The following is a 27,731-nucleotide window of genomic DNA, read 5'->3' as shown; positions in this document are numbered from 1 at the left end:
AAAGAGAGAGAGAGAGAGAGAGAGAGAGAGAGAGAGAGAGAGCGAGCCTAGACTCAAGAGGGGTAAAGATTTCCTCTCTCTTCGAGATCACCACCGAAGCATGGATGAGTTTGTCTTTAGTTCCGATCAGACAGACCGGACACACACACACGCACGCACATTGAGATTGTCGATACAGGAGCCGGGGGTATGCAAATGCATATAGGCTAGCTCTCACGCATTCTCCCACACAGACACAAACCCCCGTTCCCCTGCTAATTTTTGCATCCAGATCAAGAGAGTTCGCCGCCATGGCCACGGCTGCCTCCTCCACCCTCTGTTCCGCCCCTTCGTCCTCCCTCTTCCATTCCGCGGCCTCGTCTTTCGTCAAACTTCATTCTCCCTCCCGACATGCCCTTGCCCGTTCCGACCCGGCCGCGCCTCTCCGTCTCCGACAGGACTTGTTTCCCCTCACCAAACGGCCAGCCGCTGTAACAAGTAAGGAAGTTCAATTTCGTTCCGTTTTCCCAGAAACGAGCTGCGGGAAGGCCCAGCATATGATTGCATGCTTGGATTGTGCTGCAAGAGGTTTATATGATAGTGTAATTTGGCAAGCCAGATCTCGCAACAGACCATGTCGTTGCAATGCATCAAGTTTGATCTTAGAATGAAGACCTGACTCTCCTCAAAAACATGGTGTGCTGCATGAAGGCAGAAAAATGTAATATAGAGATTGCTCAAAAAATGTTTGATGTAAATCATATTGATTGATCTTTGTTTATCTATATGTTTCAGTGACATGCATGGTTTTGCGAAAGATATATACACCGATTAATGCATTGCAATTAAATTTAATATGATTGATCCTTGTTCGTAAAAGTTTCAGTGACTAAGTAGACCATCTACAATCTCACCGGTATCTGAGAAAAGAATCTGTGCAGCTAAAATGCATGCTGTGCTTACAGAAGGGTATCTTGTTTGAAGGGACAACATTATTTACTATTGCTGGGGCATAACTGCAGCACCTTTTCTTTCTCAACATTGTTGACACAGTTCTCCACCTCCAATGCACCATGCTTTACATTGGAATGAGTGATTTAATTTATAATCATGCAGAAAACATGCATAATAGCACTGCGTTTGAATGTATTGTATAACAGCCTCCTTTGGGCTTTGACCATGACACCATTCTTGTGCATCAATGAGTTATTGGGTTCCTATATTCATGCAGGACAGTGCTGCTTAGCTGGCTTTTGAATAAGCGGTATAAGAGCCTCTGTTTATTTACTGACTGGGTTTAGTACATATGGATGAATATGCACGTTGATATCTAGATTTGCTTTCTGAGAGGGAGTTTTTGTATTTTGTGTGTTCGTTCTGTATTGTGTTTTTATTCAAGTTGTTGATTTTATCATGAAAATCATAAGTTGGATAACTTTTGTGAAAAGCATGGGCTGCTGCACAATTCTGAATTGCTTTTATCATGGCTCATGTTCCAGCTGTCAGATCTATGGTTACTACGACAGAAGAGGCCACTGTGGAAGCTGCAAAGGTAGTTGAGGCTCCTGTTGCAATTGTAACAGGTGCTTCCAGAGGCATTGGGAAGGCAGTTGCTCTTGCTTTGGGAGGTGCGGGCTGCAAGGTACTGCCAAATCTCATTCTATAGTGAAGGAAAATTTGGTGTAATTTAACTTCTATTTTCAGAGAATGAAGGAAATTGGCAGCCAACAAATTTTGATCTATTTCTTGTAGGTTCTTGTCAATTATGCGCGGTCATCAAAAGAGGCTGAGGATGTCGCTAGTAGAGTAATGGATTGCATCAACTTACTGCTCGGTTTAATTTTTACTGTATTGGTTAAAATTGTATTCCACATTTGGCTTTGTTTTGAGTTGTGAGGCAGATTTCAGGACTGTTCTTTAACCTTTCTTGCTTTCATATAATGAATCAGACTTCATTTGGGACTGTGGTTAAATGATATCTTGGTCAACTTTCTGCAATGCGGGGCATGAGTTTGATTGGACCTGAAAGTGGCTAGATGAAGTTGAATGTGGCAGCAGGTTGCAATCGCCAGTGCTGTCTGAGAACTCAAAACTAATGTGCATTGCAGGTTAAACTCCCACTGTCATGCATTCATGTGTGCACAAAAGCTTTAGTGCAAGACATCTGCTGATGATGCTGATTAAGACAGGATGGAGCTAATGAAAAGCAAAACTACACCATGATAATTGACCACATTGGATGAATTCCAACTGAGCAGTTGGAGGTATGGCAAGGCAACATCTGCTAGTTCTCCAAAGATGGAGCCACACCAATATGTGTTAAAGGAATATGAAGGTTTTCAATCTAAAGAATACATGGTGATGGCCAGGCTCTCGCCTACCAGTATGATATCACAAAAATTATGACACACATACTGTCTTGAGACTCCCACTCTGTTTGCAAGGTGGTTGTCCATCATCTATCCTACTGCATTCTAGTCCACTCCTTCCCCCAGGGCCCACACCTAACTTGCCACCTAGCAATAAAAAATTGTTCATCGTCCATTGTTGTGTTGCTATAGACGACATCAAACTGACAAGCATCAAGTCTCTCAAGGCACTTTGCACGATAACCTTATTGCTTTTGTTGGATTGTGGCTCATAGTGCGGTGTGATCAGCTGATGTGCTGCATGCCAACAATGTCCGGGTCTGATCTTGCAATTTTAGGACCTTTCTAGGGTGCAGTAACACAGATGTTGGATTTGTACCTGCAGATTATTTTGTGAAATGAATGTGGACTCTTACTCCTGATGGAACCTGGGAGTGCCTTGGTGCTCTGACCATTCCATAGAGTACCCCCATCTTTGCCATTGAGAAGCATGCACAACCCTTGAGAAGCATGCCCTGGTCCTTGCTGTTGCCATTTACTGTAGATTATTCAATGATTGAGAAGGACCGCAGTTGCCTTTGTTGCAACTTTAGTTCTAGTTCATAGTTTCCAATGTCTAGAGCATCGTTTTGCAATCTCTGTTGTGCACTCTCTCAGCATTGATAGCACAATGGGTTTTGTCAGTCTTCTCAAGTCTTGACGACAAACCCTAGACTTGTAATGGTGGAACCGTTACCAATTGAGAGTAGTTGAGAAGCACTCGGTGTGGTAAAATCTAGAATAATAATTCATAATAAGGAAGAAATAGAGTGAAGCATTTATGGATGGTGTCGATGATTTGCCACTCAAAGTTAAGGTGTATCAACTCAAGTGACCCCTTGGCTCTATGGGTGGAATGATGAGGGAATGGTATACAGGGTTGTTTTCCTGATTGATAGGCTTGGCAAAAAACAAACATATATCAACTTCAGTGGCCCCTTGGCTTTGACATTTGTGAGTGGAATGTTTAGGGAATGGTATGTGGTGTTGTTTTCCCAAATGATGGGGTTGGTAAAAGCAAAGTTCAAACATATATCAACTTTAGTGGCCTCTTGGCTCTATGAGTGGAATGTTGAGTGAATGGATATGAGGTGTTGCTCCTTGGCTCTATGAGTGGGATGCCAATGGAATGGTATGTGGATTGTTCTCCCAACTGATCGGCTTGGCAAAAAACATACACACACATCTTAAGTGGCTCCTTTGCTCTATGAGACGAATGCTGAGGGAATGGTATGCAATGTTGTTTTCTGAATTGATAGACTTGTCAAAAAACATCTTTTGCTAGTTTTAGGCATGGAATGCCCTCAACCAACTCATGTCATGCCATCTTCTAAAGAGCGTTGTAATCAAGTTGGCCTAGCCCAAAGTGTCAAAGGCACTCCTCATCCAAGGATGATTTGGTTGCACCCAACCCATGTGATTGATGGAGCTTGGAGCTCTTGGTTGTCGGCTAGGAGAGAAATAGGCCATAAAATAGAGGCCATTAGGTTGTACTTTGCCTTAAGCTGTCATTAGGCTAGTCTTGTCAATCATCAATGACTTTGATTATAGCATAGTGAAAAAGACAATTCTTCCCATGAGGCAAAGTTGATGGATGGAAAGTAGATTAACCCAAAGCCGGGGCACATAGTACATGCCATCCAATGTAGCAAGATTTGAGACCTTGTCAATATCAAAATGAGTTTTTCGATGCCTTGAATATTGGCTAAGACGTTGTTTTTGCAATGAACTATCTGTACCACTTGTCCACAACAAGAGATAAATATATCCTCTAGTAGTGTCATGTGATGTGTGGCTCCATTGTCCACCATCCATGTTGCATGATGGTTGCATGGATATGTGGGGTGGATGTTGGGAGGCAACTCATAGATGTGGACCAAGCTCTCAGTTTCATGCATCTCTATAAAGACAAGGTGGACACTAGGATTGAAGTTCATCAATGTTCCATCAAACCAATTTGACATCCCTTCTTGAATCGAGAATGGCACAGACTATGATGGTTGTTTGATGGTTGTGTGCCCTTGGGGTCTCCATGGGCCTTGGGCTAGAGATTGACCGCCACTTTGCGTCCCTTGAGGGGGTTTACTTGTAGCAAGAGGGGTTAAGGTCTAAGTATGGGTGTTCTTGGCTGCCTTGGCCTAGATTAATATTTGTTGTCAAAATGGTATGCTTTCTGACAATGTTTACAAAATCTATTGTTCTTTATAACATTTTGCCATCCCAATTTTAGGGTAGTTGGGAAATTTTTTGCTTATCACTAGTCTTTTTAGTTAAGCAATGTTTTTGATTTCCCCTTGTTTTTCCCTTCGGGGAGCAAAAACAAGGGTCCCTTTTGGAAGATTGCAAAGAGGATTTCTTATGGACTTGGTCAAATGATTGTGCGTAACGTAATAACTAATACTTCAATTCATAGAAGGCCAACAAGAAATATTGTGATACTACTTGTTGCATTAAATTCTAATATTTAGGTGGCAACTTGTTGAGGAACAAATTGACTTGGTCATAATCAGAATTTGGGGATTTGGTGGTGGCAAACTCAATATCTCCACTCAGCCATCTTGACCTTAAGTTCATTTTGGTCTGATATCTTGAACTCTTGGAGCTCATAGGCAAGTTTATGTGGTGGGTCTTATCATGGATGCATAACAGTTAGTCAAGTGCACCTATTGGTTATAGTTTGGTGGTACTCAATCATGTTGACTGTTATATTAATAAGGTAAATTACGGGAAACAGGCATGAGGGATGACCGTTCGGGGCCTTGGGCGCCCGAACGGGGTTTAGGGGAGCCTAGAATTAAAGAGAGTCCAGGAATAGTAGGACTCACCAACAAGTGACGGCTGGCAATCGGATTACGATGAGAGTTGCTAGCAATAACTAGGCAAGGTTGGGAGGAAAAAAAGGATTTCGTGCCCTTTGAGTGTTGGACTGTGTTCCCTTCCGTTCTCTTCATCTTATCAGTCGATACATTGTGAGAGTGCGCAGCGAAAGAAGAACATGAACACAGAGGAGAGGAGAGAGGAAGCAGAGAATGAAGGAAGAAAGTCTGCACTGACTGAGATGAATGCTGAATACACTGGAATGGACAGAACAGTCCCTGCACGCAGCCCGGAGCGTCAGTGAGGGAACCAGGACAGACTGGAAGCAGAGGCAGCACCAATGCCGGAGACGGAGACGGAGGGAGCAGTGCTGTACCTGCAGAGCATGAATGCTGGACTGACTGGGGGGGCTGCTATAAATAGCCCCCCAGCCAGCAAACTGGCCGACCAGCTAAACTGGCCGACCTGGCCAGATCTGGCCGACTATGGCCAGATCTGGTCCGACTGCCCAAAATAATGGGCAGTCAGCCCAGAAACAGCTCAGATTGGGCTGTAAAATGCCCAAGGCTGAATGCTGACTAAAGCAGCCTAAAAACATACTGACAGAGCTCCTCTGTCTCCTGTCAGACTCTGACAGGAGCTCACAACCAGGAGATGACAGACTGAGACTGAATAAGAGCAGGCTAACACCCCCTCTCAACTCCTGGGAGAGTCTGAAGACCCAAGAACCGCATGTGATGAAGCAGAGAAGCCTGAGGCAACGGCTTCGTAAAGAGATCAGCTGCATTGGCCGCCGTAGGACAATAGACCACCACCAGCTCCGAATCCACGATCCACTCTCGAACATAGTGATACTGAACCTCAATGTGCTTCGTACGAGCATGAAACACCGGGTTCTTGGCCAGAGCAAGAGCACTCTAGTTATCCACGCGCAGCTCCGTAGGTCCGGTCTGGGAAAAGCCAATCTCCGCGAGTAAGCGACGGAGCCAAACTGCCTCCATAGTGGTCGAACATAGGGCCCGATACTCAGCCTCTGTAGAAGAAAGGGCCACAGTAGGCTGCTTCTTGCTGCTCCAAGAGACAGCACCAGATCCAAGGGTGAGAGCATAACTTGTAGTGGATCGTCGCGAATCCACATCACCTGCCCAATCAGAATCACTCCATCCAGAAAGGGTAATCCCATCTCCATACATGATCCCAAAGGATCGAGTCCCCTGCAAATAGCGAAGAACCCGCAAGGCCGCCTGCCAGTGATCCTGGGTAGGAGTCTGCATAAAGGAAGACAATAAAGCCACCACAAAGGAGATATCCGGCTGAGTGTGAAGCAGCCAGATAAGAGAGCCGACAAGGCACCTGTAACGGGTGGGATCGGTAAGAGGAACTCCAGCTGTCAAAAGCTTGGACTCAGGGTCCATAGGGCATGAGATAGGCCGACAATCAGCCATATCAAACTCCGAAAGAAGCTCGGAGATATACCTGTGCTGCGAGATAAAAATGCCCTGTGCCATTTGATAGATCTCCAGACCTAGAAAGAAGTGAAGGATCCCTAGATCCGTCATGTCAAACTCCTGCTGTAGAATGGACCGTGTATACTCCACCTGCGGAGTGTCGCTCCCTGTAATGATAAGATCATCCACATACAAGATGAGGAACACCGAAAGAGAATCCACAACCCGTAAGTAGAGGTTGGGATCATAAGCGGAGCGCGCAAAACCACTCTGTAGAAAGAAGCGGTCAATCCGCTAGTACCAAGCACGAGGAGCCTGCTTTAGGCCATAAAGAGCCTTCCGCAGCCTGTAGACATGATCCTCCTTCCCCTGCACAAGAAAACTAGGAGACTGTGAAACATAAATCTCCTCCTCAAGAACGCCATTCAGAAAAGCAGACTTGACGTCCATCTGACAGACAGGCCAACGGTGATGAGCAGCAAGAGCCAAAAGCACTCGGATGGTGGACATCCTAGCTGTAGGAGCAAAAGTCTCAAAGTAATCCAACCCTGCACGCTGGGCAAAACCCTTGGCAACAAGCCTAGCTTTATGCTTGTCCAAGGAGCCATCTGCAAGATATTTGGTCTTAAAGACCCATTTCACACCAATCACCTTCCGTTTCGCGGGACGCGGTACAAGCTCCCACGTATGGTTTCGCTCGATGGAGTTGAGCTCGGCCTGCATAGCCTGTCTCCAAATATCCTGTGCAAGAGCCTCCTCCACAGTGGAAGGCTCGGAATCCTGAAGAATCTGTGACATAAGAGCATAGTTCACACATAGTGAACTGTCCCGCTGGGCCTGTAAGCGTGCTGATCAACGTGGACCTGAAGAAGAAGCAGGAAAGTGAGTAACACCTGAATCTTGCATAAGCCGGCGATACCATAAAGGAATCTTGAGAGACTCCTTCTGTGAGGGAGAGTGGGGGGTCTCCGGAACCTGTAAAGCACCCAAATCGGAGAGGGATTCCCCCTCACCGAGTGAAGGTAAATCCTCCGCATCTGAAGAAGGCTGTATATCCCGAGAAGATCCCGAAGTGGCGGTAGAAGAGCTCGTAGAAGACGAAGGCATATCCACCAAAGGGGAAAGGGAAGCCGAAGGAGGAGGTATAGGGGGGGTGCTAAGGGTGATCCTGGAAGGAAGTGAAGGGAGAGAAGGTGGGGGGGGGGGGGTCCGTCGATGATGAAGAAACATCTGTAATAGAACCATCAATCGGATCCTCAGAGGCCGAAGCCTCATCAAAGATCACATCCCTGCTCACCTCAACCTGCCGAGTTGTCGGGTCGTAGAGCCGATATCCCTTCGTGGTCGTACTATAACCAACGAAGATAAGCTTTCTCGACTTAGAGTCGAACTTCGTCTTCCTCTTCTTCTTGTCCACATAGACAAAAGCATCGCACCCAAAGATGCGAAAATGGGACACGGAAGGCTTCTTTCCAAAGAAAGCCTCATATGGAGTCATGTCCTGTAACGCCGAAGTTGGAGAGCGGTTGCGAATATGCACCGCTGTAGCCACCGCCTCACCCCAAAGGAAATGAGGAAGACTCCTATGCTCCAGCATAGATCGGGCCATCTCAATCATGGTCCGATTCGCACGCTCCACCACACCATTCTCTGATGGTGTGTTCGGATGGGAATACTCCACCCGAATACCATGATCCCTGCAAAACTGAGAGAAAAGGTGAGAAGTGAACTCTCCACCGTGATCAGCTCGAACACCACGAACTTGGGAAGTTGTTTGGGTCTCCACAAACACCTGCCACTCACAGAAACGGGAGTACGCCTCGCTCTTGTACTCCAAGAAATAAGGCCACACATAACGACTAAAGTCGTCCACAATCAGCATCAAATACTTGGCCTTCCCAAGGGAGGCCGTGCCCATCGGTCCGCAAAGGTCGGTATGAACCAACTCAAGCGGAGAAGTAGCCCTCCTAGAAGCAACCTTCGGGTGAGGCTGCCGGTGCTGCTTGCCCCTCAAGCAGCTAGGGCACAAAGTGTGAAGAGGAGGGAAATCAGGAAGTCTCTCCACCATCTTCCTCCTAGAAGCCCGGCGAAGAGAATCGAGGTTCAAATGACCATACTGAGCATGCCAGAGCAGCCCAAGCTCATGGGAAGTCCGCGCAGCCAAGGCTGTGAGCGTATAAAGCCCACCCTCCTGTGTACCTGTCCAAAGAGTATCACCTGTAGAAGCATCCTCCACTGTGATTGCATCCTGAGTAAAAATGACTCGGGTACCTAACTGAGTAAGACCATGCACAGATAATAGGTTAAAACCCAAATCAGGCACATAGAGAACTTTGGCGGAGGAAGACCGCCTGTCAGAAAACATAGGTAAAGTCCCCACTCCATGAACAGGAACTGTAGAATTGTCACCAATGGTGACTGTACCCCCTCTGGAATGAAGATCCTGAAGCCAATCCTGACGGAAGGTCATATGTGAAGATGCTCCACTGTCGACGAGCCAAGGCTTCTCCTGTGTGGTAGAAGCTAGGGCAGTGTCTTCCTCAACAAAGAGATGCACAAATGCAGATTCTGTTGTGGCTGGGGCCGCCTTCGAGTCCTCCTTAGGCTTCAAATGGGATACTTCTGCCAACACTTCTCCTCGGGATGAGTGCCCTTCCCACAATGGGGACACTTGGGCTTCTTCTCCTTCGCATCCTTCTTATCTTCCTCCTTCTTGTCCTTGGACTTCTCCTTCTTTTGTTTCTTCTTCTTGCCACCACCTGTGGCAGCCGTAAATGCCTTGGTGGAGCCACTGGCTCCCACCTCTTTGAGTCGCTCGTCATGCTCCAAGACAAGCGGGGAAAGCTCCTCCCATAGGAGAGTCTCACGGGTTCTCGTAGTGATGAGGCTGGTGTAGAAGACATCATAACGGGGTGATGGCAGCTGAGTCAACATAATCATCGCCATATCCTCAGACGATATCAGACGACCAAGAGAGGCTAGCTCGCCTCGCATATCCTCCATCTTCGTGATGTGCTCCTTCATGGAAGAAGAACCATCAAGACTGAGCATCCGCAACTTCTTCTCCAGGGAAATCTTGTGGGCAAATGTCTTGTGCTGATACAAAGACGCAAGCTTTGTCCATACTTCCGCCGCGGTCTTTAACCTGTGAACATGTACAAGAACAGAATCATGGAGACTCATAAAAAGAAAGGAACGGGCTCGAGAGTTGAGCCTATCCCATAAGGCTGCACGGTCCATAGAGGTGCCATCGGACGAATCCACGGGGGGTTGGTCGATGGGCGAAGAAACAAGCTCCCATAGATCAAAGGTATGAAGGATGCAAGCCACCTTGCATGACCATAGGGAGTAGTTGGAACCATCCAACTTATCTTCCTTCAGAAAGGAAGGGAGAATCGGCACCTGTATAGAGGGAATCAAGGAAGGCATCCGCACAGTTGATGCAGTCTTCACTGAAGAAACCTTCGCAGTAGATGGAACCCTCTGAGATGCATGGACTGAAGAAGGACGAGTGCGAGGAGGGTCTTCCCGATGTCGAACTTCACGATAGTCCCGCCTCTGCTCAGAGGAATGATGAGAAAGAAGCTCATCCTCTGAGTCTTCAAAGCCTGAAAACTGGTAAGACATCTTCCAATCTGCAAAATACCAAAGAAAGTTGTGCCGCTGATGAAATAGGACCAACAATGTGGTCACCAACCACCAAGATGCAGGCAGAGAGTGCCTACAAACACTTGGATTTGCAAAACGCAAATAGATCTGATATCGAACACCAGAATCGAGACCACCAGCACCGGGAATAAGCCCAAACAGAGGTCGCCTGCAGGATAGGAGCAGCCGGGGTAGAAGCGACCTGCAAAACAGCAAAACGCAAGCTGTAGGAGGGTCGCCCTGCAGCAGAAGAGGTCGCCTGGCAGCATACGCAGGGTTGCTGCGTCACTGGATGATGTGGCAGCCCCTGTGTACAGCAAACGCAGGCTGTACAGCCTTCTGATGTAGTCGCCTGGCTAGGATGGACCTGTTGGCAGCCGCCTGAAGGAATCGCCTGGCTGTTGTGGAACTGTGGGCAGCAGCAGTAAGGTATTTCTCTCGTCCTCTGTGCTCTCAATCAGGCGATGATACCATGTGAGAGTGCGCAGCGAAAGAACACGAACACAGAGGAGGAGAGAGGAAGCAGAGAATGAAGGAAGAAAGTCTGCACTGACTGAGATGAATGCTGAATACACTGGAATGGACAGAACAGTCCCTGCACGCAGCCCGGAGCGTCAGTGAGGGAACCAGGACAGACTGGAAGCAGAGGCAGCACCAATGCCGGAGACGGAGACGGAGGGAGCAGTGCTGTACCTGCAGAGCATGAATGCTGGACTGACTGGGGGGGCTGCTATAAATAGCCCCCCAGCCAGCAAACTGGCCGACCAGCTAAACTGGCCGACCTGGCCAGATCTGGCCGACTATGGCCAGATCTGGTCCGACTGACCAGAACTGGTCTGACTGCCCAAAATAATGGGCAGTCAGCCCAGAAACAGCCCAGATTGGGCTGTAAAATGCCCAAGGCTGAATGCTGTATCTCCTGTCAGACTCTGACAGGAGCTCACAACCAGGAGATGACAGATTGAGACTGAATAAGAGCAGGCTAACATATATAACATTGGTATAACTTTTTTCTTTCCCTTTAAGTTGGTCTGTCATTGGAATAGCTATTTTGGCATAATCTCGAATGAATCTACGATAAAATCCAGATAAACCTAGGAAGATCTGCAGCTCTTCCAGGTTCCTTGGAGATGGCCATTCAATAATTGCCCTTACTTTTTTTGGATCCATCTTGATTTCCTCTTTCGAGATAATATGTCCCAAATATTTGACCTCTTGTGCGAAGAATTCACATTTAGTTTTCTTCGTATAAAGAGAATGTGTTCTTAACAGTTGGAATACCAATTGTAAGTGTTCCAAATGTTCTTCACTTTATTTACTAAAGATCAAGATATCATCCAAGAAGACTACTACAAAATGTCCTAGATAGGGCCATAAGATACTATTCATCAGCTTCATAAAGGTGAGGCCAAAAGGCATCACCAAAAAATCATAATGCCCGTATCTAGTGCGAAATGGTGTCTTAGGAACATCCTCACCAAAAAATCATAATGCTCGTATCTAGTGCGAAATGCTGTCTTAGGAACATCTTGTGTCTTAATTCTTACTTGGTGATAGCTTGATCTTAAATCTATCTTGGTGAAGAATTTTGCCTCTTGTAATGGTTATTTACTCTACAAGGGTAGGGTATGTGTCCCAAAAGATAAAGAAATAAGGCGCCAGATACTCTTTGAGTGTCATGATACCCCTAGCGTGGGACATCCAGGAGTTAATAAGACTTATAGTCTTGCTAAAAGGCAGTTCTATTGGCTTGGAATGAATAAGGATGCCCTTGACTATGTGGTCAAATGTAATAAATGCCAGGTTAATAAAGCTGAAAGATTGAAAATGGGAGGACTTCTCTATCCACTAGAGATTCCTTCAGGAAAATGGGAGAGTATCTCCATGGATTTTATTGTTGCATTACCCAGAACACAGAGGGGGCACAATTCTGTGTGGGTGATTGTGGATAGGTTAACCAAAATGGCTAGGTTCATTCCAACTTCAACTGATGTTAAAACATCAGAATTGGCTAGACTGTTCGTAGAGAACATATATCAATTGTATGCCCTTCCGGCAAATATAGTTTCTGATCGGGATAGAAAATTTGATAGTCAATTTTGGCGTGCGGTATTTAGGAAGTTGGATACTAAACTTAGCATGAGTACGGCGGATCACCTGCAAACTGATGGGCAAACTGAAAGGGTTAACCAAATCCTTGAAGATATGCTTAGGGCATATGTAAGTAAAAGGCAAACTAATTGGGAAGAGTATCTACCGATAGCAGAGTTTGCATATAATAGTGCCAAGCACTCTTCCACTGGATATAGTCCATTTATGTTAATGTATGGGTTTCAGCTCAGAGCTCCTCATGCAGTAGGACTGCATAAGGAAAAGGTTCAGGCAGCCAAGGACTTTTTGGAGGATATGAATAGTATGTTAAAATTTGCTCAAGAAAATATTAAGAAAGCTCAAAATCGAGCTAGAGCTTACGCAGATCCTCACTGAAGAGACGTCTCCTTTCAAGAAGGAGAATTGGTCTATCTTAAAGTGCCTGAACAAACTAAAACCATGAAAACGGGACAATGTCCAAAGCTTTCACCCAGGTATTGTGGTCCTTTCACAATACTTAAAAAGGTGGGAGAACGGGCTTACAAGCTCCAACTACCTACTCGTAGTAAAATACATCCAGTTTTTCATGTGAGTAAGTTAAGGAAAAAGTTGGGTGATTTGGATAATTCAATCTTAAATGATAACATTGAAGAGCTATTCGATGACCAATCTAATCCACATGAACCAGAAAGAATATTAAATTTTCGTAACAGACGAACAAGGAATACTATTTATCAAGAATGTTTGGTCAAGTGGAAAGATTGTTTAGAAGAAAGCTCAACATGGGAGCGAGTAAGTACCCTAAGGAAAAGGTTTCCCAATTTACAGTTAGACCTTCCAAGTATCGTTTTCGAGGACGAAACCGATTCTTAAGGGGAAGGAAATGTTATATTAATAAGGTAAATTACGTGAAATAGGCACGAGGGATAACCGTCCGGGGCCTTGGGCGCCCGAACGGGGTTTAGGGGAGCCTAGAATTAAAGAGAGTCTAGGAATAGTAGGACTCACCAACAAGTGATGACTGGCAATCGGATTACGATGAGAGTTGCTAGCAATAACTAGGCAAGGCTGGGATGAAAAAAAGGATCTCGTGCCCTTTGAGTGTCGGACCGTGTTCCCTTCTGTTCTCTTCATCTTATCAGTCGATATATAACATTGACCTTAAGTTCATTTCGGTTAGATATCTTGGACTCTTGGAGCTTATGGTCAAGGCACATGCGGCGAGTCTTATCATGAGCTGCATGTTGTTAGTCAAGTGTGCCCAGTGCTTAGATGCAAGGCCAAAATGTTGTAATTGGGAGTGAAACTCACATAGTAGATGTTTGCATAAGCTTGAGGGTGACTACAACTTGCTTTTCCAAGATCGAGAAACTTTATTAAAGTGAGTCTTCTTGCTTCTTGCTAAAGGAATTTTTGGCTGATGCGGATATATGGAAAGAACTATTAGGTGACATTTAGGGCTTGATACGCTTCGGAGGAATTGTCAGAAGTGGAGCAGCGGTGGAAGCATAAACATGTGCTGAAATAAACTGCTGAAACACAAGACAAAAAGAGAAAAGAAAAGAACACGATACAGATGAGAACTCAGATGTATGCACGGGAGATGGAATCCATATATCTGAATACGAGACAGTCGCATACAACAGTGAGTCACTGGCTGCGTGGGCACTGGCACTGGCACTGGCTCCTCTCTCCACAGAGTCTGCAGATGGTGAAGGTGATGATGATGATTGAGGAGGAGCCATTGAGTATATATAGATTGAAAAAGTGGGGAGCAATAATACTGGTCGGACAGCATTAAAGCTGGCCGACTGGTGCATAAAATGCTCCACTGGCATAAAATGCCACACCAGAAAAAACCTAAAATACCTAATAAAAATGCCCAGCCTAGATCAAGCTCAAACTCACACATGAGCTGACAAATACTCTGCTAACACCCTCTCTCAGATCATGAGTGATCTGATACAATACAATAGTACAATGAAAAGGGATCAGAAACTATACAACATAGAACCACCAAGAAGAACCATGGATACCCAAGCAGTGGGTGATCAAGCCACCACCAAGGTGCCTCGGAGAGAACCTGATGTCGATGTCGATCGTACCAAACACCTCAAAATAGAGAAGATCATAGCATGTCTCTTTGTCCATCACCAATGTCTTGCAGTAGCATACAAGACCATCCTGGCAAAAATGCCGTTGAACATATGTGACCATGGATTCCCGGCCTTTGGCCAGACCGCCAAAGTGTCCCCTCATGTGAGCGCCAGACGAAAGCCTTTCGCTCTCTGTCAGATAACCAGCTCAGCATGAACTTGGATGTCAATCCCAGCTCCTGGATTTGATGCCGCCAGACTGAAGTCGATGCGTCAGGGACGTCCCTCTCTGGAACCTGTGCACCTGTATAAAAATATAGATGAGGCGCGGCTGCCCCATCTGAACACCCGCTCACACTCCCTCTCTGGCACAAGAGAGTCGTGAGGGATGACCTCATTACCACCACTAGAAAGCAGCCGAGGAAGGGGCCACCAAGCCCTTCCCGCGATCCGAAGAAGAGGATCCCTTCTGCGCCTTGGACTTCACCTTGGTCGGAGGATCTGAGTCGGAGTCTGATGAAGGAGAGGACTCATCGGTAGAGTCAACATCCCGCTTCGTCTTCTGCGCCTTCTTCCTGGAAGCCGCTAACTTCTTGCAGTCCTTCTGCAAATGTCCCTTCTTGCCACAGTGGTAACACTGGGCCTTCGACTTCGTCTTCCCGTTACCCCTCTCTGAAGCTACATAAGCCTCACCTCCGTAATGTGCCGGAAGCCGCCCCTGTAATCTCAAGGATGCCTCATGCTCAAGAAGCATTGAGGTCATATGTGTAAAACTGACAGGAGTCGATGATGTCTGCGTCCGCAAAGCATTGGCCACTCCATCAAACTCCGGGGGGAGCTTGTAGAGGACCGTCCCGACAAGATGCACCTCGAGAAGAGCAGATTGCATGTGCCGAAGCTGGTCCTGTACCTGCATAACACGAAGAAGAAAAGACTGAATAGTATCTTTCGGCTCAAACTTCATATGTTGGAGCTGGCCATAAAGTGTGACGGCCCGCATGGTGGAAGGTGCCTCGTACATCTACTGCAACTTCTGCCATACTTTAGGAGACGTCCTATAGGAGGTAACCGCTGGTAAGACCGCTTTAGAAATACACTGAAGCAACGCCGAGTAAGCATGGGCATCGTCCGAGTCCCATGTGAGCACCGCTTCCTCATGGTTGTCCTCATCAAAGTCTTCAGGAAGAGGAAAAGGACGGAGAGGTCGAGCAATAGCTCCATAGACGATGTACCATAGCCGCTTCTGCACAAACCAAGCTTTCATGACAGCACTCCATGTGAGATAATCAGGTCCATGTAACTTATCATCAGTGGAAGTGCACGGAGGAGCCATATGGAGAGGATAAGAAGAGAAGTAGAGAAGAGATGGAATTTAGAGAGGAAACACAGTCAAAACACAAGCACAGACTGTAGAAAATGAGAGTTCACATGCAATATAACCCAAAATCTGATCAATAGAAGACAAAATCTGCTGCAGAAAGTCAAAAAATCAGTCAAAAACTGCCAAAAACAACAAAAACGGCCTGAAGTAACAGTCAACCAGCCACGAGAGATGCTGAATCAGCAAAACGCAGGCTGTAAACTGGAGAAAAACAGGTAGAAAACTGTCGCCAGCAGCTGCAGATGAAAAACGCAGGCAGCAAAGGGTGCGTAGGCAGCAGACGATGGCAAAACAGCAAAAAACGCAGGCTGAAAACAGCCCCAAAACAGGTCGCCTGGCTGCTACAGCAGTTGCCTAATCAGCAGGGGTACAAAACAGTCCTGAAATCAGCAATAAAACACAGCAGAAATACACATCCTGAAAACTGATACCATGTCAGAAGTGGAGCAGCGGTGGAAGCATAAACATGTGCTGAAATAAACTGCTGAAACACAAGACAAAAAGAGAAAAGAAAAGAACACGATACAGATGAGAACTCAGATGTATGCACGGGAGATGGAATCCATATATCTGAATACGAGACAGTCGCATACAACAGTGAGTCACTGGCTGCGTGAGCACTGGCACTGGCATTGGCTTTTCTCTCCACAGAGTCTGCAGATGGTGAAGTGATGATGATGATTGAGGAGGAGCTACTGAGTATATATAGACTGAAAAAGTGGGGAGCAATAATGCTGGTCGGACAGCATTAAAGCTGGCCGACTGGTGCATAAAATGCTCCACTGGCATAAAATGCCACACCAGAAAAAACCTAAAATACCTAATAAAAATGCCTAGCCCAGATCAAGCTCAGACTCACACATGAGTTGACAAATACTCTGCTAACAGGAATGCCCTTGTATGTAGGTCCATGTAGCTGCTTGGTTTGGGGGATATAACCCCACTACTGGTGCACCTCCATCACTAGGTTGAGTGAAATGTCCATCGAAGATCCAATTTGCACATGGAACATCACATAAGTTGCACTCGCAATATAGAGTATATAGGGAATGGAAATTAGACTCATCTCCCAAGCATAGAGCCAAATGGGCTCATCCTTGAGCCTGGTAGCTAGCAATACATCCAATCATGACCGTGTTCCAAGAATCAGCGTCCCATACTGGGCCACATGGTCCGAATGTGTAAATGTATAGACCTATGGGCCAAGAGTCCAAGAGTGGTGATCACACAATGAATAGGACTAGGCTGCTTTAACCCTAAAGTATCCCTAGTGTATTTTCATTAGGTCATTTTAATAACCATTGTGACCAATGCTACTAGTACCCATTCGGATATCTAAGGATGTAACCCTTCCGCAGTTTCATCTTTGGACATTTGGATGGGTGCTAGCAGTATAATGGGTTACGGCCACATCCCAAGAGTTGATATCCCATACTATCAATCCACACAATTTTTTGTGTAGATGTATTGGTCTACGAGCCAATAGTAGTGCTACTAGTACCCATTCGGATATCTAAAGATGTAACCCTTCCGATGTTTCATCTTTGGACATTTGGATGGGTGCTAGCAGTATATCGGGTTATGACCACATCCCAAGAGTTGGCATCCCATACTATCAATCCACACCATCCTTTGTGTAGATGTGTTGGTCTACGAGCCAATAGTAGTTATCACCCCATGATGTGCACAATAGGGCCTTGAGTCCTATAAATAGGACTTGATTGCCCTAACCCTAAATTGTCCCTAGTGTATTCATAGTGGGTCACTTAGTGTTTAGTGTGACCAATGCTATGAGTGCCCATTTGGATGTCTAAGGATGCAACATTGGGGGATAGGTTAGGAGTCTATCATGAGGACGTGAAATTTTATTACTTTGCTTAGCATTTGGTTAAAAGTTAATCAAATGTGCAAATGTGACTTGCATATGTGAGGTGCAAATTAATTATTTCAGTGTGGAACCTAGGACCTTGAGATATTTCTTTAGGCCTAAGTATCAAGAGCCATGGTGTGGGGGAAGGCTGATATGATGGTGTGAGCTTTACCGTTGCTATTCTGCTTGTTATTCTTGTTACAGCCATCAGTGGCTACAAGCAGTCTCTCCAGTTCAGGGCTTTAAGTGAGATGTCCAGGTTCAAATTATCAGAGGCAGATGAACGAAAGTATTGTCTATCTTTGATGTGGTAGTGGGTGATATTGTTCACCTCAACATTTGGAATCAAGTTCCCTGTGGTTTATTGTTAAGTCAGTGGATCCATAGATCCGTCCTTTGGTTGATGCTGCTGAAAGGACAATGCTGAAATTTCTGTCTATAGTTGATAACCAGATTTATACTGAAGGTTCCTATGTTGAAGGATCAATTCTATGCTCAGCTGAAAACTTGCTTTCGGTCCTATCATTGCTGCATAGACGAGGTCTTGTTGGGAGCTTGGCAGATCTATTACTGCTCACAAATCCTTTCATCTTGCTTATTTGTATGATTGATCTTCTATTCTGAAATTAGACAAGGTCCTCTGTGGTTGCGACTTTGTTTTCAAAAACCCTTCGACACCGCATGTTGTAATAAGTGATGTTTGACAGGTACTAGGTGGTACCTAGTGTCAGATTTTGGCCAAGACCAATTTATTGGCTACTAACATCAATGGTGACATTAGAGACTAGACAAATAAGTGTTAGGTATACTTGGAAACTGTAATTAGTGTTAAATCAGGTTAGTACCACCCTATTTAAGAATGAAGGTTTGTTTCAGGGCCTATGGAATACATGCCTAAAGGTAGTGTAACCTTGATGTGGTGTATCATGGCATGGGTGGATGAGTTGGTGATTGTGCATGAAATGTAAGTATGAAGTGGGTGGGAATGAAAAGAACTATCGTCCACCAAACTCAAAATCTCTTGAACCAACAAGTAAATGAGAGGGGTTATCTTGTCTTTTTCTTCCTCTTGACCTATCTCTAGTGACATTTGAATATTGGTGTAGGTCAAGGTTATCATGGGTACTTATCCTACAGATGTACCTCAAAAGGGGTTAACAACGAAGGACCAGATGAAAAATATTTGCTTACCGTTCACCAATTCTAGTGGCTTTGGGTAGGTTGGATATGCCTAGGGTATCCATGTTGGTGTGTCCTCTTTGGGCGAGGTTCAAAATCTTATCATGAGCTTCCTCCTCAGCCTGTTGAGCAGCTTTCTCTGTGTGATGTGCATGGTCATTGGAATGGCATGGTGAAGGGATAGAGATTCCTTGAATATCCCTCTTCTTTCTTGCTCAATACCCCAATTTATTTTTCTTGAGTGAGCAGGTATATGGATCTTTGGAGGATCCCTTCAGCAATTTGAGGAGGTTCTTGTGTGTGGGGTTGAGATGTTTTGTACCAATCCTCAAAGTCTCTATGGAGGGGGATATTGGCATTGAAGGGATAGGCTTCGAGGGCAAATGCAGCAGGTTGTGATTTCTAGCAAGTTGTGTGCATTAGATTGTTTGCTTGGTCAGCAGGTTTTTGATGACATGACTGCATTTGATGCTGCGTTAGTCCAGGGTTTTGAATGATTGCAACACTAATTGGGATGTTGTCGGTAAAATAAAGGCAATGCTCTATTTATATCATGGTTGGGGGCTGCATTTATATCAGGCCGCATTCATATCATAGTGGATTGTGAAGAGTGTCATTAAGGTCCTGATTGTGATCAACGATCTTCATGTGGAGTCATTAGGAGTCATCTTTCTTCTCCCCTTTTCAGCAAGTTCGTGGATTGGTGCTGTTTTTGATGCTCTCATGGCGAGTCATTGCCATGATTGTGTGGGAAGGCATAAGTGTGAGTGAGAGATTCGAGGGGTGTGGACCAGAGTGTTCTTTGCTGTTAGATGGAGTAAAGACTGTTTGTTACCAATCGTGGCTGTCCTGGATAGGGATGTGCTTTGAGGGATAGGGAGTGTGTGAGTATGGTGGATAGTGCATGGCTTTCAGAGCCATAGCTTGTATATTACTGATGTAATATAGGGTTTTAGTTTTCTTCTGCCTTTTGGGTTTTTTTCTCATCTTTCCCTTGAGGCTTGAGCTGTGCAGCTAGGACCTAGTGTCTTACACCCAATGAATAGAGGAATAGATCAGTTGCTGCCTTGACCTTTGCACAAGCTCAATCTTCAATCTCCATAGCTGAATCCATGAAGCCAAACTGAGCATAATGTGCCAACAACATGGGATGGCTGATATATGCGAGAGAGAGAGAGACAGAGAGAGAGAGAGTTGGAGCCTTTGACTTGTGCTTGTCAAGATTTTCATGGTTGGATAGAAGGCCTGATGTGAGACTTGTATCCTTTTCTATTTGGTTGGCCTGAAGGCGTGATGTAAATATTCCATACATTAATATACACTTACTCACGAAGAAAAAGAGAGTTATAACCAATGGGTTAAATGTGTTATCTTTTGGCTATAGGGCCCTTTTGTAAATATTTCAATTCATTAATTCAAACTTCTTCATGAGAGAGAGAGAGAGAGAGAGAGAGAGAGAGAGAGAGAGAGAGAGAGCTTCTTTACGAAAAAAAGAGAGCAAGAGCTTCACCTTTAATGATAGTTCTAGTGTTTTAACCTTAGAAACTCATTATTTCAAATGTTTAGAGCCTCTTCTTGGATGTTGGCCTTGTGCCACAAGGTCCAAACCCTGCCCACTATATGCCCATTGCCTAGTGCTCATGTCCTTCATTGTTGGTTTAATGGTCACCATGCCTAGAGTTAGGGGTACCAGAATTGAAGTATCTAAATTAAAAACCTTATGTAAGTTTGATTAAGTTATTAGGAGATCATTCACATTTCACATTTCGATGACTGGAACCATTTCTAAATGGATGGTTGAGAAGCACCCTAGTATTTGATGCATTCCAACTTCAATATAGTTTGTAGATTCTTGTTTGTTTTTTAGTCAAGGTCTCCTTTATGTTTGCCCCTTCCATAAGTTGTGCAATTTCAACTTTTTGTTCTTCAACAAATACATATTGGTTGAGATAAAATATTTTGGGAAATGAATGCTCCGTACAAGTAGAGATGAGCTTGGTTGTGTATCTATGCTGGTATGCCTGCGAGTTTCATGTCTTGTGAGACTTGGCTTTGCTTTGGAAATACTGAATTCAGATGCTGATTTGCGTTTGTATTTTAGTAATGTATTTTCCCCTTATATATTGTTAACAATATCAAGTAATGGGATACATAATGTGTTATATAACACTAGTGCCAAGAGTATGGTAGGTGTGTGTCTTTTTACATTTTGTACATGGTTGTTTGGGTATCCACAAGTTAAGTACATTACTTGTGGAAAGGCTGGCTGATGTTCTCAATAGTGTTAGCTGGTATGTTAGCTCATGTGTGAGTCTATGCATGCCAGTTGGGCTGGGCACACTAGTCATTATTTAGTCATTATTTTAGTGATTTTTTGTGTGGCATTTGTGGCATTTTATGTCAGTCAGCCAACATTAAATGTTGGCTGACCAGCTGCCATATTTAGCATATTTTGGGCCTACTTATTCACGGGCTACTCCTCCTCATTCAATCATCATCATTGTTTAGGTGGTCTTCTTATTGGAGAGAGGCAGCAATGCCGATGTCCATGCGGCCAATGACTCATTGCCGTATGCATCATTCTTGTGGTTGGTATATGGATTCCATTTCTCGAGCACATCTCTGAGTTCTTTTCTTTCGCAGTGTTCTTCAGTTTTCTCTCTCGTATCTTGTGTTTAGTAGTTTATTTCAGCACTTGTCTATGCTTCCATTGCTGCACCACTTCTGACATAGTATCAGATTGTAGGATCTAGGTTCCTGGTGCAATTTTTGTTGATTATAGGTCTTTCTTCCCCCTGCTGATTAGGCCTGCGTTTTTCAGATCAACAACTTGTGTTTTCAGCCTGTGCCTGGATTCCAGCATGCAATCGTCAGTTTGCTGCATTAAATGCTCCACCAGCCTGCTTTTTTCATTTTCTACTCCTATTTGTGGCTGGGCGGTTGTTCATATTGTTTGTATAGGCCGTTTTTGCTGTTTCTGGCAATTTTTGATTAATTTTTCTTCATTGATAATCAGTTTTTTGGTTACACTGCATGTGAACTCTCATTTTGTGAAGTCTTTGTTGTTGGTTTGGTTGTATTCCCTCTTTGCATGTGAACTCTCATTTTGTGAAGTCTTTGTTGTTGGTTTGGCTGTATTCCCTCTCTGTATACCCCTCTATCCTCTATCTTTTCTTATTCTTCTCTCCTAATGGCTCCTCCATGCACTTCTATAGATGATAAGTTGCATGGACCTATCTATCTTACATGGAGTGTTGTGATGAAAGCTTGGTTTGTGCAAAAGCGTTACATGGAGTGCTATGATGAAAGCTTGGTTTGTGCAGAAGTGGATTTGGTATATTGTATGTGGAGCTATTCCTCAGCCTCAGTGTCCTTTTCCTCTTTCCGAAGATTTTGATGAGGACAACCATGAGGAAGCTATGCTTAGATGGGATTCGAATGATGCACGTGCGTATTCTACATTGCTTCGGTGTATTTCTAAAGAAGTTCTACCAGTGGTTATCTCTTGTAGGACATCACCAAAAATATGGTCAAAGCTTCAAATGTTGTATGAGGCATCTTTCCCCGGATACCATTCAATCATTTTTACTCCGTGTTACACATGTACAAGACTAGTTTTGACACATGCAGTTTGTCCTTCTAGAGGCAATTCTAGTGGGAACAGTACTCTACAAGCTCCCCCGGAGTTTGATGGAGTGGTCAATGCTTTGCAGGTGCAGACATCCTGTACACATGTGAGCTTTACACATGTCCTCAATGCTGATTGATCAAGAGGCATCTTTCCGTTTATAGGGGAGGCTTCCATCTCATTATGGAGGTTCCAGTGAGGCCTTTACAGCTTCTGAGAGGGTTGACAGGAGGAAGAAGACGAAGGCCTAGTGTTATCATTGTGGTAAGAAGGGACACTTGTGGAAGGACTGCAAGGAGTTAGCAGCTTCATGGAAGAAGAAGAAGAAGCGGGGTGTGAACAACTTTGATGAGTCACTCTCTTTCTTAGACTTTGACTGTGATCCTCCGACCAAGGGGAAGTCTAAGGTGTACAGAAGGGATCCATTTCTTCTTACCGCAGAAAGGGATTGATTGCCCCTTCCTCTGCTGCTTTCTAGTCCAGGTGATGCACTCATTCCTCATAACTCTCCAGTGCTAGAGAGGGAGTGTGAGAGGGTGGTGAGATGGGGCAGTCATGCCTCATCTATACAAGTATACAGGTGTATACGTTCTAGAGAGGGATGTCCCTGACGCATCAATTGAAGTCTAGCAGGTTCAAATCCTAGAGTTGGGATTGACATCCAAGTTCATGATGGCCGTTTCTTTGATAGAGAGTGGGATTGGCTCCTAGTTTGAGATCACATGAGGGGACACTTTGGTGGTCTTGGCCAAAGGTAGGGAATCCATGGTCATACATGTTCAGAGGCATTTTTGATAGGATGGTCTTGTATGCTACTGTGAGATACTGTTTCCAGACACAAAGATTTGTTATGACTCTTCTCTACGTTTAGGAGTTGTTACAATTGACATCGACATTAGGTTCTCTCCAAGGCACCTTGATGGTGGCTTAATCACCCATTGCTCAGGTATCCATGGTTCTACTCTGGATTGGTGTTAGCAGGATTGTCAACTCATGTGTGAGTTTGTGCATGCCAGTTGGGCTGGGCATACTAGTAATTATTCATTAAATGCTGGCCGACCAGCTGCCATATTTGGCATATTTTGGGCCTATTTATTCAGGGGCACCTCCTCATTCAGTCATCATCATTCTTCAGGTGGCCTTTTTGTTGGAGAGAGGAGTGAATGCCGGTGCCCATGTAGCGAGTGACTCACTGTTGTACACGTCATTCTCATGTTTGGTATATGGATTCCATTTCCTGAGCACATCTTTGAGTTCTTTTCTTTTGTAGTATTCTTCTGTTTTCTTTCTCTTCTGTCTTGTGTTCAGCAGTTTATTTCAGCATTTGTCTATGCGTCCATTACTGCACCACTTCTGACAGATAGTACACAGGAGAATGTGATGATTGCTTCAAAACTGTGTAGATTTGTGGCAGTTCTTGCTAACAGTAGGTCAAAGTAGTTGTATGTTGGGGGAGTGCTGTACAATCAGATCTGTTTTTTACCCTTACACATGCAGAGCATCTCTTCATAGCTTTTTTGATAGTGTTTTATTTAGACATAAAATTGGGTTGCACATTGCAGTTTGCATAAAAGATCTGAACTTGCAAGGCATATTGAGAAAGTCTACTGTGTGCAGATTGAAGAGATGGGTGGCTCAGCCCTCATTTGTGGTGGAGATGTTTCAAAGGAGGAGGATGTTGATGCCATCATGAAAGCTGTGAGTTGGGGAACTGGTCGTTAATTATAGGTTTTTTGAAGTGATTTATCTAGTGTCTGATACAATATACCAATTCTCTTCTTTGCAGGCAGTTGAGAAATGGGGCACTATTGATGTTCTGGTAAACAATGCAGGTACGTATTATAGCTTGAAATATAGCCAGTCTTTCTATAAGTTCTTACCCCCCTCAATCATCACTGTAATGGTAAAGTGCATACAGTATAAGGCCCTTCAGCCTTCTTTTATCAACATAGTGTATTCACAAATTTCATGTATGCTAAACAGATATTTATCCTAATAGCTACTGCTGCATTATCATCTGACAGCATCATGAACTGATTCCATCTTTGGGCCACCTAGTTTATTTCCAGCAAGGGGTATGTCATAAGGCTTTGTTTGCCTTTAGCTATGTCATAAACTTGTTTGCTTTTAGACCTTATGTGATACTCTTAGCTTATGTCATCAGGCTCATCAAGCCATGAAACCTTTGATTAGTTGAATTACTTTGAACTTCATAGGGTATCCATACACTTTCAAATTCATGCCCCACTCTAAGCATGATGTGTGTTTGGATGTAGTAGATAAGGACACAGACAAGGTAGGACGGATGAGAATAGAATCTCAGGCTCAGGTTGTATGAGCTTGATCCAGTATCACATTATGAAATGTTTTCTCATATGAAGAATATTTTTAAAACGTGTAGTAACAGTATTGTACAGGACAGCCATGAGATGCTATTGAAAGAGAAAATTTCTCCCTCTTTTTGTGGGAGATGTATTCAGAAACTCCAAATCTTGAAAGAGCTATCAGCTCCCAAAAGTGGTAGTCCATCCCCATAAAGAACCGGATTGTTTTGTTTTCCTGTAGCGTAATCCAAGTTATACTAGATTACTATACTCAAAAGATGACTATAAAGGAACGGGATGAGGCTTTTCCCTCCTAGTACCTGTGTTTCTGTCAATGGCCCCAACCTAGTGGGGACCTGTCCCCTTTTTCCTTCTGGTATTGGAGTTGCAACTTTAGACATGGTTAGTTTATGTATATAAAACTGTGTGTGTGTACTTCTTTCAATCTGTTTTTCTACCAACTTTGGTTTTGTTGGGTTGGATCAATTCCTGATTACTAGTTGCTATCTTATCTAATCAAAGCTGTTTCCTCTTGTTGATGTCCTTGCAGGCATCACAAGGGATACTTTAATGATGAGAATGAAGAAATCGCAATGGCAGGAAGTTATTGACTTGAATTTGACTGGTGTTTTTATGTGCTCTCAGGCGAGTTTATACAACTACCTTCTTCATGATTTGCAATATTTGGATGTGTCCTTTTTTTGTGATGTTAGTTTTACAAGTTTTCTTTTTCTTTTTCTTTTTTTGGGCTTTTCAAACAATTTTTCGAACCCAGGCAGCTGCGAAGATAATGATGAAGAAGAGAAAGGTGCTTAACTTCACTATATGCCATCTTCTAGAAGTTATTATCCCTTTTAATGATATGAAGTTGATCATGGGGAGACTCTCCTTAGGAGTTTAAGTTTGAAGAGGAGTGAATGCATAGGCTGGTTCATTTGCTCCAAGTTTGCTGATAAAGGATTTGCTTTTGCTGCAGGGAAGAATCATAAATATATCATCAGTTGTTGGTTTGACTGGCAATGTAGGTCAAGCGAACTACAGTGCTGCAAAAGCCGGTGTCATTGGGCTCACAAAAACGACAGCTCGTGAATATGCATCAAGAAATATTACTGTAAGTCGAGGAACATTACTGTGAGTTGGAAAGATGTGGGCCTCAATACACTGTTAATACTTTCTGGAGGGAAATCTTCATGTAAGATGGTTTTATGGGTCGATTTGATTTTTGAAGTTTCAGAATCTGAGACATTTGTGGCTGGGAAGGACACTTGGCTTGTACATGAGTACTGTTCATGCTTCTGGCAGCTTGTATAGTGGCTGATGTTTGAACTGTTTATTTCAGGCAAATGCGATTGCACCTGGTTTCATAGCATCTGATATGACGGCAAAACTTGGTGCTGATATTGAGAAAAAGATTCTTGAGACTATACCTCTTGGTATGTTTATCACTGAGGCAGTTTTCGGATAATGTAGGAAGAATGAATTTGAAATAGTTAGACTGAATATTCCTCTTACTTTTTCCTCTTCCATTTCTGGTAAGATTTTGTTTGTCTCCTAGTCTCATACTTTAAAGTCGATGATATACTGGCCTCAGAATGGAAGCATAAGTACATTACAAAGGAAAGTGATTGAATACGGAAAGGGTTTAGTGGCTAACATGATTATTGCTCCTGCAGGTTAGAAAGTGTAGAATTTAGGATTTAGCAAAGTGATTAGTGGCAGTAGTAATTCAGGAACTAGTGAAGTGACCAGTGGCAGTAGTAAAGGACATCTGAAACAAGGGGCAAATTAGGGAGCAGTGTCTCCGGCTATCGCTCTTCTCATTTATTAGATGATGAGTCACTCGATGTCTGTATGTCATATTCATGAAGATAATGGTGTTATCTAATCATGTTCTATGTATGCTTTTGGCATTTTGTTATGGCCAATTCACACACACTGCTGTCTGCAGGTAGGTATGGTCAACCAGAAGAGGTTGCTGGATTGGTCAAATTTCTGGCTTTAGATCCAGCAGCTGCATACATCACTGGCCAGGTTCTTTCATCTCTCTTCCCGGTCCTACAGTATGCAATCATCTGTCCTTTCTTGTTAGAGCCCTTTCCAGATGCTCTAGAAGCTGGATGTTCATCGATTTTGTGGTTTGTTATTACTGACTTCTGCTGAGGGAGCTAATTGGTCAACTTTGCAGGTGATGACAATTGATGGTGGAATGGTGATGTAGGATAAGTCTGTCTGGATTTTCTTTGCCAACTGGTAAGATAAAGAAAAAGGTGCAGCTAACACTACAAGATAGTGTCTACACTTCTTTTATCTGGAGTAAGTGAAGGCCCAAGTCATCAAAGTGTTTTGCCCATCAATTTTGATAGACTTAGCCCATAGGGCATGTTAGTGCTTGATGTAGCCTTGCATAAGACATGGCAGAGCAGGAGTTATTAACACTTTGCTTTAGTATTATCATTGTAACGATACTGTGGAAAGGCTTATGTAGGCAGATCCTAACGGCAATCTTAACAAAATAATATTATGAGTTGTGAAGTGTGAGTATATCTTGTCTGAACTAGTTCATTATGATCTTTCTTTGTGTTTGTTGGGGATTCAGATGTGTGCTTTTCATTTATGTTTGTATGAAAGCAGTAATGAAAGCTCTCTCTGATATATGGAAGCAGTTTGTGTGTTTTTCATGGCCCGTATCAGAGATGTCTTTAGGTCACAAAAATGGATTTGGAGGATAAAAGACCACAGATCTTACAAACGTACTCGATCCTACATATTGCCAGATAGAAAAGGTGCTCTAGTGTTGGGAATCATTAGATTTAAATGTCTCTTTTGTTACAATAGAGGAGATTCTCATGGTGTGAGAGCAAT

The 27,731-nt window shown here is 44.0% G+C and overlaps 1 protein-coding gene across 2 annotated transcripts; it reads left to right on the top strand.

Moving 5' to 3' along the window:
* LOC148035987 (3-oxoacyl-[acyl-carrier-protein] reductase 4-like) lies at positions 1-27,390 on the top strand. Of its 2 annotated transcripts, none has more exons than XM_087677983.1 (11): positions 1-477; positions 1,479-1,621; positions 1,732-1,785; positions 24,163-24,243; positions 24,332-24,377; positions 25,420-25,514; positions 25,645-25,677; positions 25,846-25,980; positions 26,209-26,302; positions 26,818-26,900; positions 27,055-27,390. In XM_087677983.1, exons 1-11 carry the CDS (start codon positions 291-293, stop codon positions 27,085-27,087), a joined length of 984 nt encoding a protein of 327 aa, XP_087534109.1. In that variant the 5' UTR covers positions 1-290; the 3' UTR covers positions 27,088-27,390. The 2 variants fall into 2 exon arrangements, with proteins under 2 accessions (XP_087534109.1, XP_087534110.1); XM_087677984.1 differs by having other exon boundaries at positions 25,420-25,518; positions 25,649-25,677.
* Positions 27,391-27,731: the final 341 nt, after the last annotated feature.

This window comes from Lygodium microphyllum, chromosome 5 (assembly GCF_053477565.2).
Source record: "Lygodium microphyllum isolate KBCC chromosome 5, Lygodium_microphyllum_v1.1.10, whole genome shotgun sequence".
In the NCBI taxonomy this organism is placed as follows: Eukaryota; Viridiplantae; Streptophyta; class Polypodiopsida; order Schizaeales; family Lygodiaceae; genus Lygodium; species Lygodium microphyllum.
The sequence above is the reverse complement of the archived record's forward strand: the minus strand, read 5'-3'. Positions and strand labels throughout refer to the sequence as shown.